Below are 13431 nucleotides of genomic sequence, written 5' to 3'. Positions count from 1 at the left end.
CAAACTCTTTTGTTTTAGAGGCAGACAGGAAGCCCAAGAGCTACTTGGTTTTCTCTACTGTGAGTACTACTGTTTTTGCCTTGAGCACGTACAGGGGCCTTTGGCCATTTCACCCTGCACCTGAAGGTGAGCCTTAAAGGCATCGATTTGCATGATTCTGGCAGCCAACCAGCCAATTAACGCTATCAACATAAAATTGCAGCTGCAAGACAAGAGAGTAACTAACAAAAGCTAGTAACTCTAAATCCCACTTTTCACTGTAATTCACAAAAAAATTTAAATATCTGGAAATTAAGCACAAATGCAACCAGGGAAAAATGATTTCAGTTACCCATTTATCTTACTTGTCTGTCTTCCTCAAAGGAATGCCCATTCTGATTTTGTAGTTTCCTCTACTTTCCAAACAAACTATCTTAACTTCAAAGGTGTAGAGTTATCTCACTTCAGAGCTGTGAGTTCAGTTCCAACTAGCTGACCACCGTCAGGGCAAGTAAACTGAAGCCATCCAAAATACACACATGTCCCATCGCAAATGGCTTCCTTAAGTCCCTGGGCCTGCCTTTCTGTACACACTACAGTTGCTCATGTTCAATGCCACTGTTCCTCTTTACTGGTCACCCAGCCATCCACTGACTGGAGCCAGAAAGAGATTCTCAGTCTGAACCCAGAATGTTTCTCTGGTAGATCCAAATGTATCTGAATATTCATCTCTTGCCACTCCTACTAGCCCAGGTAGTTTTTATAATGGTAAAATCATCACAATCCACTGTGGATTTCCTCTATTTTGATAAATACACTTCCTCTGGAGACAGACTGTATTCAAACGCTGACTCTGTCACTTACAGCTATGACCCTGGGCAACTTTTTCAACCTTTCTGAACCTCGATTTTCTCCACCTGTGCAGTACACAGAAATAACACCAGTGCCTGCCTTATAGAGTTGTGCAGGCATTTACAGAGAGCACCCGATGCTAAGAGAAGGTTAGCTCTGACTTTTCAGAGCCACCTACTCACTGATTCAGTCAGCTCACAAATGTTTATTGAATGTCTGTTACGTAGGGGAGCAAAACCTGCCACCCCAAAATGTGTCTCTTTGGCATGAGGACGACAACTTATGTTGATTATTTTTAAGAAACGGAAGACTGAAGACTCAAGAAGTCTTTCTTTTTTACCATCCCCTTTGCTGCCTAAAGAATTTAGGTAAAGGGCCTGTTCCTGGAATAGAACTATCACCAGAGATTTCTTCAAGAATATGGGCGTGTTCCCAGGCTCTGGGAATGTGTGGGTGAACAAAAAGTTAAGGTCCTTAAAGTTAAAATAAATTAAAAAATTTTTAAAGGGGGGAGGGTATAGCTCAAGTGGTAGAGTGCATGCTTAGTGTGCACAAGGTCCTAGGTTCAATCCTCAGTATTTCCTCTAAAATAAATAAATAAATAAACCTGATTATCTCCCCTCCAAAAAATAAAATTAAAGTAAATAACAAATAAAAAAATAAAAACGTCATGGTCCCTGCCCTCTTGGTCTTTACTTTTCATGTGGAATGAAGGGGCAAATAAGTGGTGCTGTAACTACCTTATTCTGGCACTGTCACATTATTAAAATGACTTCCAATTTGTAAAAGTCAGCAAAATAGAAAAATGCCATAGAAAACTGGAGTGTATTCATGAGAGTTCACATTATGTGGATGTCAAAAAGCCTAAAAATCTTTCATATAAGAAATGCTTATGTTATATGAACAAAGCAGGATATAAAATTAAATATAACAGCAAGATACAAAGTTAAATATAACATATCATCTATTCTTTTTCAATTAAGACTGATCAGGAGGTGAGGTATAGCTCAGAGACAGAGAGCATGAACAAGGTCCTGGATTCCATCCCCGGTTCCTCCACTTAAAAAAAAAAAAAGACTGGTAAAATTACACCAAAATGCTACATTTTAATATATTTAGGTGTTTGGGCTGTAGGTAATTATTAGTTTTCTATAATTTCAAAAGCACCTTTTTAAGTACGTCAGATATTTTACTAAGTCCTTCTTGAAAATGTAACTTAATACCAAGGAGACATCTAGTCTTTGCTACCTCTTTCAAGCAAACAAGTAAGTTTGAAGCAAAATTTTAAAATAACAGAAAAATACAGGCTCTTCAGCTACTTCTCGAACTGGGATGTTTTTTCCCCTGTGAAGACCACCAGTCTACATGTGGTCTTACATGCAGTGAGCAGAACCAATTGTCTGTAAAAATAGAAGTGTGTAGGCTGTCTGCTGTCCATTGAAACATTACACATGCGTAATTTTAAATTTTCCAGTAGCCATATTAAAAAAGTAAAAAGAAACTGATTAATTTTAGTAATATCTTATTTAACCCGGTGTATCAAAACTATCATTCAACACATAATCAATATTTTGGTGAGATAATTTACGTCCTTTTTTTTGTACTAAGTCTTTCGAAATTAGGTGTGTCTACTTACGACACATCTCAACTCGGACTCGCCACATTTCCTGTGCTCAAGAGCCTCACGTGGCGCGTGGCTACCACAGTGGACAGTGCAGGCCTACAGCAACTAAAAACCTCGGAAGCACCAAAAGACACCTTCTCAACGACTGCCGTTTAAAAAGTAGTCAAAAACAAGAGAGTACTTACTGAATGATGCCATTTTATGAAGTTCTAGAACAGGCAAAACTAAGCCTTAATGGAAATCAAAGGGCATGGGGGTGGTGTGGATTGACTCGAAAGGAGCAAGAGGGAACTTTCTGGAGTGATGGAAATGCTCTACGTTAGGGTAGTGGTTACTCGGGCGTATAATTTGTCACATCCCCGACCTGCACACTTAAAATAAGGGCATTTTATTGCATGTAAATTACACATCAAATTTGGAAAAATTGTTGCAAAAAGAAAGCTATGTTGTAGCCTCAGCGGACTTAGGCTCCCCGCGCCCTCACCAGCTCTGACCCGGGAAACGCGAGGGTCCCGGTTTAACCAGGGCACTGAACGGGGGAGGGGACAGAAAGGCCATTTCACTCCGCGCGGGGCTGCACTTCCGCCAACACCAGCTCCAGGCTCCTGGGGCCCGGGAGGAACGGGACGGGGGGGTGCGGCGGGCCCCAGCGCCCGGTTCCAAGGCCAGGGGCGCTGAGAAGCGCAGCCTCGGGACCTGGCGCTCCGGATCATGGGCCGCGGGCCGCCGGCCGCCGCAGGGCGGGCTCTCATGGTCCCGACCGCTGTCTGCCCGCGGGCTGCGCCCGCGGGGTGCGGGGACGCGCGCGGCGGGCGCCCTCTGAGGGGACAAAGGCCCCTGGTCCCACGTGCGCGCCGGAGGCCCGGGCAGGCGGGGGATTACCTGTGTCGCGGTGGTGGCGCCGAGGGTGGCCGATGGGGACGGTGGGCTCCGCCCCGAGGCCTGCCTGCGCTCACCTGTCCGACTGAGGAGGGGGCCGCCGCCAGGGGGTCCCAAGTCGCCCCAGGGTCCTTCCCGCCACACGCGCGGGCCTCGGGGGTGCGCGGCGCCCTCCTAGCCCACCTTCCCCTCTTCTGCCGCCGCGGGCCCCTCTGGCTCACGCTGGTGAGCTCGAGGTTTGCACCCTGGTTTGGGCAACGCTCCGAAACAAGCGCCCAAAAAGTGACTCTTCAGGCACCGGCAGCTTCCCGTCACCCTCCGCCCTGGACGCACTTGGCCCCAGGCCTGGCTCAGCCCGGGGACTGCTCCTCCCCTCCGCGGCTCGCTGAGCACCGGCACCTCGGGGACGCGGGTGAACGCCACGTTCCCGCGCCCCGGCCCCTCGGCACGCCCAGACCCTTCGCGGGTCCTCCCGTCCCGCTCTCGGCGCTGGAAGAAGTTCCTCGGTCACAGAGAGATCCCCTACCGCGCGCCAGCGACTGCAGGGGCGCCGAGAAGAGGATGAGAAACCGACAGGAGTCCTGCGTTTGAGGGGTTCCCAATCGGGGGGGGGGGGGGGAGGTCTCCATGTCCTCTGGAATCAGTAAGGTTTCTAGAACAGTACTCGTGTAGCAAAAATTAAAACTAAAAAAATTAAAAATTCGGGGGCAGGGGGAGGACAATCAGGGCTTCACCTAGTGACTTTGAAAAGGTATTTGGAGGATGGTTGGTGCTGGGAAGGGACAAAGGAGATTATTAAGGCGAAGGGAAGAATATACAGAAACCACTGAAGGGGAAAGGATCTACGGAGGGATAGTAGGAGGGCTTGGAGAGAGAGGGGTTAGGAAAGTACTGAGAATTTTGAATAACCAGGTGAGTCACTAGAGGGCTGAACGAACTAGTGAGATGCGCGTCACTGAAGACCTACTGGAGTTTAGAAACCATCATTGTGTAACGAGGTCCAGCTATGATTGTGCAAGATATCTATAGGTTGATACATAAATATAGATATTTATGATGAAACCAGAGTTTGCTGTTTGAGTAGACTAGAAAGATGAAAGTGAGGAAGTTGAGGGCACCGAAAGATGTGATGGTAGCAGTGCACCAGGGGTCTGATCCACAGAGGAAAGGAAGGGAGAGCAGTGTGGAGCTGATAGAATGGGAGAAAGTAAAGAGGTGGACCAAAAGATAAGGGTCTATGGGAATGAAGGAACTGGGGAGTTGTCACCAGAGTGTGGTGCTGGTGTTGCAGATGGCAAAGGGGAAGCAATTCCAGGAGATGATCCAGTTTAGGGTCTACACTGAAACGGAGTCAGGTGAGATGGGCTTGACTGGAATTGGGTCCTATGTGCACCAAGCTGGTGTGGGGGACACCGAAGGTGTTGGAAGGAAGGATGGGTGGAAGGATGGCAGAACTTGGAGGAGTCAGTTGAGGCCGAGGAACCAAGTCTTCAGTGAATGTGGAAGAAAGACCCCAAAGCTAGTAGACAACAGCAACAAGGAAGGGTAAAGGTGAACTTCAATGAGTTTCAAAACAAAAGGGAGTTCCCCGCCACCAAGAGTGACAGAGCAGTAGTGGAAGAAGCAGTAAGGAGTTGGGGATGGTGATAACTTCTGGGAAAATCAGCAGAGACTCCACTCGGCAGGAACAGTAGGGGAAACCTTGGAGGCCAAGAAATGATTTTTTTTTTTTAAGGAGAAAACACCTTGTAAAAAGGCCGGACGCACAGAGGGGTTTGTTGTGAAACAAGTCTTCCAGAAGACCCAGTGGAAAGGATGCTTGTGAAACAGGTTGACATCGATGGTAATACTTAATACCTGGCACATACTTAAGGTTTCCTTCCACATTTCAGCACTTCATTTCCTCTTTACAACCAGGACAGTTATTATGCTCCCCTTTTTATAATGAAGAACTTTAAAGATGTGAAGTGTCCTCACCGAAATGACTGTCCCCAAAGCCAAACTCTTCACCACAGGATATAAGACCTCATCCTTATTGTATTAATCTACAAGGTAAACAGCTGGAGGATATTTTGTGACTACAAAGGGATTATTATAACTATTGCATTATTAATCCAAAATGGGAAAAAAATTTGAGCAGAAAAACAAATTTGATAACAGGGCTTATTTTTTTTAATTGAAGTAGAGTCTGATAACATGGTTTAGATTGATTTGTTTGGCATAAGAGTGTTTATGGCCTGCATAGCACTGAGGAGTTAAAAAAAAAAAAAGCTAAAAAAGAAGTCTGTCATTAAGTTGACTACTTGTGTTCTTTTACAGTCTTCTGTTTTGAAGAATTCTGCCCTTCAGAATGATTGGAAAACCATCTGTCCCCCAGGGAACACGGCCTTCAACGTGGTTTGGGGTGTCCTGGAGTTAGCGCAAGAGTAAGGCTGAATGGGGTGGGCCCTATCTCTGCTATCAGGCCTTTCACAGAAACTTGCAGGACAGAAAGGACGAGTAACAGGTCAAAATTATTCACCTATTAAGTGATGGAGTTAGAACCCCTGTCCTAGGCTTCCGAATGAAATTCCAGGCTCATTCCAATCACTCTTGAACCAAACATCTTCTTTCTGGAAAGTGTTGACCACTTTCAGATTCTCACTGACTGAATCCTGAAGGAATTGGTCCTAAGATATTTCCTGCCTTTCAAAGCTTAATCAATACCCAGACTCTCTCTAAAAACAGGTTGGAATGTCATTGATGCCACTGAATTGTACATTTAACAATGGTTAAATGAAACCGATTATACCTCAGTAAAAAAAGAGAGATGAAAGGAAGATCCCATAAATTAAAGGAAACACAAGAGACATAATTTTAATATATGTTATGTGGGTTCTTATTCTAGTAAACATTGTCAAAAACTATTTTTAGGACTATGGGAACTCATAGTGATTACAGAATGGATATTTGATAAAATTCAAACCTAATTGCTCATTTAAAAAATGGTTTAAATGGCAAATTTTATGTCATATATATATTTACACAATTTTAAAAATTAATAGTGTAATGCACCAAAAACCATTGAATTGTACCCTTTGGACAGGTATGTATGGTATGTGAATTATATCTCAATAAATTTGTTTGGAAAAATAATAGGTTGGGCTTGTTAAGCTAAAGTCCTGAACCAGAATTGTAAATATACCTCAGGCTGGAAAACTGGAGAGTAAGGACTGTAATCTGTCCTGGACATAATCATGCAGGTCACTGGAACTAGGCTACTCTTCCTAGGAGGGAGGCGGAATACATAATGCTTGAGACTGTGTTCGGGAAGTATGTTCATGAACTTCCTGCTCTGAAGGGGCAATTGTTCACTTGGCCAGTTTTTTGTTCATTTGTTTACATGTTATTGTGGGAAGAGTTAAATTTACAGAAAAGCAGACACAAAAGTCCAGCTTTAACAATTATCAATCCATGGCCAGGTTTGTTTCATCTGAATCCCCACACATTTCCTCCCATCCTATATTAATTTGAAGCAAATGCCAGACATCCTATTATTTCATTGGTAAATATAAAAAGCTCTCTAAAAGATAAGAACTCTTTTAAACACACACACAATAGAACTACCACAATTTAAAAATCAATAATTCCTAAGTCCATCAATGCGTAAACAATGAATGGGTAAATAAAATGTGGAATATACATAAAATGGAAAATTATTCAGCCTTTTTTAAAGTAGCTTTTTTTGTGTTATATTCACTCATTTGTTTTATTTTTTAGATTTCACATACGTGTTTGTCTTTCTCTGGTTTAATTCAGTAAGCATAATACCCTCCAGGTCCATCTATGTTGTTGCAAATGGCAAAACTTCATTGTTTTTTACGGCTGAGTAGTGTTCCAGTGTGTGTGTGTGTGTGTGTGTGTGTGTGTGTGTGTGTGTGTGTGTGTGTGTGTGTGTGTGTGTGTGTGTGACATCTTCTTTAACCATTCATCTGTTGATGAACACTTAGGTTGCTTCCACATCTTGGCTACTGTAAATAATGCAGCTGTGAACATTAGGGTGCATGTATCTTTTTAAATTAGTGTTTTCAGTTTCTTTGGCTATATACCCAGGAGAGGAATTGCTGGATCATACGGTAGTTCTATTTTTAGCTTTTTGAGGAAACTCCATACTGTTTTCCACAGTGGCTGCACCAATTTACATTCCCACCAACAGTATATAAGGGCTCTATTTTCTCTACATCCTTGCCAACATTTGTTATTTGTGGTCATTTTGATGATAGCCATTCTGACAGGTATGAGGTGATTGTAGTTTTGATTTGCATTTCTCTGATAGTCATGTTGAGCATTTTTTCATGTGCCTGTTGGCCACCTGTATGTCTTCTTTGGGAAAACGTCTATTCAGGTCATCTGCCCATTTTTTAACCAGATTGTTTGCTTTTTTGTTTTTTGATATGGAGTTGTATGAGCTGTTTGTGTATTTTGGATATTAACCCCTTATTGGTCATATCATTTGCAAATATTTTCTCTCATTCAGTAGGTTGTCCTTTCATTTTGTGGATGGTTTGCTTTGCTGTGCAAAAGCTTTTACATTTAATTGGGTCCCATTTGTTTACCTTTGCTTTTGTTTCCTTTGCCTTAGATCCAAAAAAAAATATTGCTACAATTTATTTCAGAGTGTTAGAGGAAGCCTTTTTTAAGGCAGAATTTTAAGGAAATTCTAACACATGCTACAATATGAACGACCTCGAGGACATTTGCTGAATGAAATGAACCAGTCACAAAAATACAAATATGGTATGAGTCCACTTACATGAGGTTCCTGGAGTAGTCAAAATCAGACAGAGAGTAGCTTGGTTACCGAGGGCTGTGGGGAGGGGAAAAAAGAGTTGTTTAATGGGTACAGAATTTCTGTTTTGCAACAGGAAAGAATTGTGGAGACTGGATACACAACAATGGGAACGTAGTTACTACTACTGAACTGGACACTTAAAAATGGTTAAGATGGTAAATTTTATGTTTATCTAACACAAGTAGAATTTTTTTTAACAATTTCTTAATCTAATCAACTATCTAGTGCCCAAATTTCCAATTCTTATAAACGTCATACTTCCCTCCCCTCTTGTGTTTGTTTGAATTAGGGTCAAATAAAATCCACAAGTTGCCATGAGGTCTCTTAAATCGTTTTTCATCTATAGGTTCCCCTTCCCCCGCTTCCTTGCAATTTATTGGAAGAAACAAGGTCGTTTGCCTGTTGTCCCTCACAGCCTAGATTCTGCACCTGCATCCCATGGTGTCCTTTAATACTTCCCTCCGTCCTCTGTGTACTCTGCAAATTGGTAGGCGGACCCAGAGGCCCTGGGCTAGTTTTGACGTGGACTCCAGAGAAAGCTAAGACATCCATTTCAGCGGGGCTGGACCAGCTGGACCTGAATAGGAGCGGTTAACCCACCAGCCAAGCTGCTTAGAGTGACAAAGACGCGGTTTCCACGCCTAGGTTAATCACTTACAAAGCCTGGGGAGAGGGAAAAGAGGCGGGGCGGGACAACGTGGGGAAATCCCGTTGCCGGGTTTCCACGCGCGTAATTAAGTTACGAAATAATCAGCCGGCGGTAAGGCGGGGCCTTTGGCCGGACGTGACGCATGCGCGGCCGGCGGCGGAGTCGTCGTAGGGGCGGGGCGACGAATAGACTGGCTGCTCCGGGGTCGCACTTCCGGCTGTCGCCCTGGGGGACGCGTTGTGTGGAGTCCTGGGGAGGTGGCACCCGCTAGGGTCTTCGGTGACCCGAACCGCGGTGGCGGCCCCGCGGGCGTGATGTTCCGGGGTTTGAGCAGTTGGTTTGGCTTGGAGCAGCCGGCGGCGGGTGGCCGGCAGTCCGAGGGAGACGGGCAGCCCAAGGGAGACGCTCCACCCCAGCAGCGCTCCGAGACGGTGGTGGAGTCGGCGGAGGGGGAGCCACAGCAAGCCGGGGACCAGGAGCTCCTTCACCAGGCCAAAGGCCTCGGCAGTGAGTCTCCCCCGGCTCCCGGGACCAGAGATTTTCGGAGAGCGCCCGCATCCTTCCTCCTGACGGCCCTGGGCGTGGACCACCACTCGTCAGGGGGTGTGGGGTGGGGAGAAGGTGTATCTGTTGGTCGGTCCTCTCAGAATTGGAGAGGTTGGTGAGGATCTGGGCAAGGCCCAACCTTCATCTAGCAGTGAAGTCCTGTGCTTGAAGTTCCTGGTGACATGTCAGTCTTTGCCAAGTGTGTCAACATTGGGAGCAGGGCCGTGGTAAAGCGGTGGGGCGCGACGTCTTTAGGTTTGATGAGGAATCTTTTTTGTTGAACTCGCCAACTTTCAGCTCGACTACCGCCCACCCAGAGCACAGGGGACTTTGGGGACCTCGAGTTGGTTGAAAAAGTGTCTTTTTGCCCTTAGGTCGGAATGTGTCGTCCGAAATAAATTGGAGAAGAGTTACTGAAGGCCTGTGGCAGGCAGGCTTATCTCCTTTGAGATGCATTGGGACCTTTTTCCTTAAGGCAAGAAAGTAGTTGCCAATTCTTGTCTGTGATGTGCAAGTTTAGTACTAGATATTTTGTGAACAATATCTCACTTCATCTGTTTAAACACCCCGTTGACTTGGGACACGAGTGTAGAGTTAATGGCCCAAAATTATACTGATAATAAATGGTAGAAATGGAATTTGAACCTAGGGCTGTCTAGTTTCAAAGCCTATGCTCTTTCCCAGCTTACAGTCTAGTTCGGGAGGAGGGTAAAAGTAATAGGCTTGCAGAATAAACACATGCCGTAGTAATCCTGCTCCTGGAGAGACCTTGGCAGGCTTAAATAAATAGTTAAAGAAACCATCTTTGAGAAGGTGGCCCTAGAGCAGACAGCACTACAAGGGAGAGAACTTCAGTAAAGGTAGATATTACATTTAGCCATTTAGCAAGCATTTTTGAAGAATTTACTACAAATACTGAAAGGCAAGAGCATAGCACAGGCTGGATCTTGAGAGTGAAGGAACATGTATTTGGATAAGAAAGGCTTTAACATTCAAAAAGTTTACTGTGGGGTGGAGAAGCAGGGAAAATAGGCATAATCTCAAATCATGGCAGTACACAATCTCAGCCCCCAAGCCCCCAAAATGCACAAGGTAAATAAAACTAAGTGCTATGCAATAATATCACTAAAGGGAGAGGGGGTTATAGCTCAGTGGTAAAGCGTGTGGTTAGCCTGCACGAGGTCCTGGGTACAATCCCCAGTACCTCCATTAAAATAAATAAATAAAACTCAATTACTAACCCCCCTAAAAAAAAGACAAAATAATATCACTAAAGAGGGAACAACTATTTCCCCTCTGGAAAGTTGGGAAGAAATAAGCTTGGAATATTTGAGAGATGTGAGGAGATAAATTTGACTAGAGCAAAGAAGCTATGTTAGGTAGTTGGGATAAATAAAGATGATACCACCTTAGGAAAAGCTGGGTATGGTTGTTTCCTTGATTTCATAGAGCATGAAGAACCATTTCCATTTCTGGTCAGAGGAGTATCAAAAGTGGCTTCTTAAAACTTTGGGTTTTATTGAAACCTCACATTTGTATTTAGTAATAAAGACCTGTGAATATTTTTTAATAAGTATGTTTTCAATATGGATGTCAACTTTGGAGCTTAACGCTGCCATCTCTTTCCTCTCCAGACTCCCTTGAGGTTGGGAGGCTAAGGTTAGATGAAGTACTTTCCCGCCCACACACACATTATGAATGCAGTTTCTGAATAATAGAGCTCGTTTGGCTCCAAAATTTATTTGATTTTAAGGAGATGAAAAAGTCCTAGTTTGTACACAAACCTTCAAAAAGGCAAGAGAAATGATCGGGTATTTTTTATTTCTACATATTGATCTTATGGGGTATATTGTCTTTAAAAAGACCCATCTATGTTTTGGAAACTGAAGTCAAACATCTCTATGCCTGACTCCCACTGAGTAGATTCTAGTTCATAGTGACTTATTTATTTTAGGCAACTTTACAAAATAGGTACCAGTTAGGAGTGGTAGACACCCAGGGCTATATTCCACTTCCTCCCCCAAAAATTAAATCTTTGCATGCTTGGCTCTGCCACCTGATGAACTTAGGACTTGCTGTGATCACAGAAGGAGGGCAGTTTATTAGGGAACTCATCAAAGAGCTCCTCCCTACCTCCCAAGGCCTCGTGCCCCAGAGTAGCTTCTTATTCAGCACAGATTGGTTGATTGGTTTTTGCTCAAGTCAAATTAGTGTTTTATCTGTACCCTTTCTTTAAAAAAACAAACAAGCCCGTATGTCTGAGAGTGTTAAGTATCTGAGTCATTTGCACAGTTCATGTAAGTGAGAGGGTGGCCAGAGATAAGTGTTGGCTTTTTCAAACCGTCCCTAAGGCCAGTCCATGCCCAGGAATGGAGGAAGGGCCACCTCCTCTTCCTTCTTTGAAAAGTGCTATTAATATTTGCAATAGAGTTGTGTTAATTAGGCCATCCTCTTTTTTCTGTAAGGAAAGTATGCTTCGAGTTCTAGATGTATAATTTGCTTAGTTTACAACAGAGGACTCCAAAAGTTAGTGTGTATGTAGGAAAATATATGTCTGCTTTAATACGGAAGTGAAATACCCAGTTCAGTTTTGATGACAAACCCAGGTTTGCCACGAGGAGAGCAGCACACATGGTCAGGAGCTTGGATTCCATGGCTTATGAACAATATTAAAAAGAACAAGGGATTTTAGCTTAAAGAAGAAGAAACTTTAGGGACATTGCTCAAAATTTTGAAAGGTATTTTGGTAGAAAAGAAGTCATTTTATGTTACTGAAGAGGACAGATCTAAGTCTGAGAGGCAGAAATGACAAGGAAGGTGAAAAGGATTTTGGAACTAGAGATGGATAACAGTAATAATTGGCTGCCCTTCAAAGTCATGTGCTCCCCATCCCTAGAAGTGGGGCTACCTGGATAGGCAGTTGAAAAGTTAAAGTCCCTTCCAACATAAAGATTCTAAAATTGTGTGAAATGTAGTATTTTTGGAAAATTAACCACCCTCTTCATAAGAATATTGATTTTCAAAGGCTGCCTTAGAAACCATTATTTATTGCTTATTTTCCTATTCTAGCAGCACGCTTTAAACGCTGCCCTCCTCTGCTTTGATAAATTTATGCTTTTTCTGACCTTTGAGAACCTTCCCACTTTCATTTACTTTTATGATCCATTCAGTTCTGTAAGCCCTTGTCCCTTGCTCATCTGACATGAGGCAGTATGGGATTGGGGCACTGCTTGCCGTTTGGAGGCAGGTAGCCCGTGTTTGAGTTCCCTGTACTACTTACTGTCTTCACTGTGATGTCATTTGCAAATTACAGAAAGTCCAATGAAAAGGCTTAATGAGAGGACTTTTATTGGCTGTGTCAGGGGTCCTTAAGACCACTGCCAGGTTTGAGGAGCACCCACCAAAATTGGGTTTCTTTGCCAGGGAGGAAGGGGATAGGCTGTTGGCTAGGCAGTCAGCAGGATCTGCCCCTGTCTTCATGGGCAAAGTATTTATCCTCTGTGAGCCTCAGCTTCCCTATCTGTAAACTGGGCTAATTATACATACTCATCCCAGGATGGTTGTGACATGATGAAAATGAAGGTAAAATGACTACTTTTCATGTTAGCAATCTGCTCCCTCCTTCCATAAAATTGTTGAGTCTATTCACTCGCAGACATTTTATTGAGATTTCCTTGTCTTTGGTTGCCACTTAAGTTCAGACCCTCTCCTCATGCCTAAGTCCGTGAAGTGGACATTGTACTCCTCTTACTTCCTGTTAATTATCTACGTCTCAGTTTTTCTAACCACTTAGTAAAAACTGCCTTTAACTTGGTGTCAGCCGATTTCTACACAGTTACAAACTTCTCATCTTTATGAGCGTCTTACCTGAAAAATCTCTTGTCCTGCCCTCCCGCTGCCCACTCCCTCTGAGTTTAGAATCCAGGCTGCTCTCTAATTACTCTCGGGAGACCTCCCTCCCTTCTCTGAAGGCCTCAATTTAATGAATAATCTTGCTCCTCTTGTTGTCTTTGAATCCTTTATTTGTCGGTTGGTTGTTTGATTTAGAAATGAAAATCCCTTGATGGCAAG

The 13431-nt window shown here is 43.8% G+C and overlaps 2 protein-coding genes across 3 annotated transcripts in view; one reads left to right on the top strand and one right to left on the bottom strand.

Annotated features, from left to right (window-relative positions):
- CTPS2 (CTP synthase 2) overlaps positions 1 to 3831 on the bottom strand; it is a 95864-nt gene extending 92033 nt beyond the window's left edge. The window contains exon 1 of one of the 2 annotated variants that reach the window (XM_031445831.2): positions 3412 to 3831. The gene's annotated coding sequence lies outside the window, so the exon portion shown is untranslated. Of the gene's footprint in view, positions 1 to 3337 lie in introns of both variants that reach the window. The other variant, XM_031445830.2, reaches the window with a different exon arrangement.
- Positions 3832 to 8987: 5156 nt separating this feature from the next.
- Positions 8988 to 13431, top strand: part of SYAP1 (synapse associated protein 1) — a 28085-nt gene continuing 23641 nt past the window's right edge. Inside the window, exon 1 of the mRNA XM_010987101.3 lies at positions 8988 to 9321. Within this exon, the coding sequence (XP_010985403.1) occupies positions 9129 to 9321 (193 nt within the window). The 5' untranslated portion in view covers positions 8988 to 9128. The remainder of the gene's footprint in view (positions 9322 to 13431) is intronic.

This window comes from Camelus dromedarius, chromosome X (genome assembly GCF_036321535.1).
Source record: "Camelus dromedarius isolate mCamDro1 chromosome X, mCamDro1.pat, whole genome shotgun sequence".
Classification (NCBI taxonomy): domain Eukaryota; kingdom Metazoa; phylum Chordata; class Mammalia; order Artiodactyla; family Camelidae; genus Camelus; species Camelus dromedarius.
The sequence above is the reverse complement of the archived record's forward strand: the minus strand, read 5'-3'. Positions and strand labels throughout refer to the sequence as shown.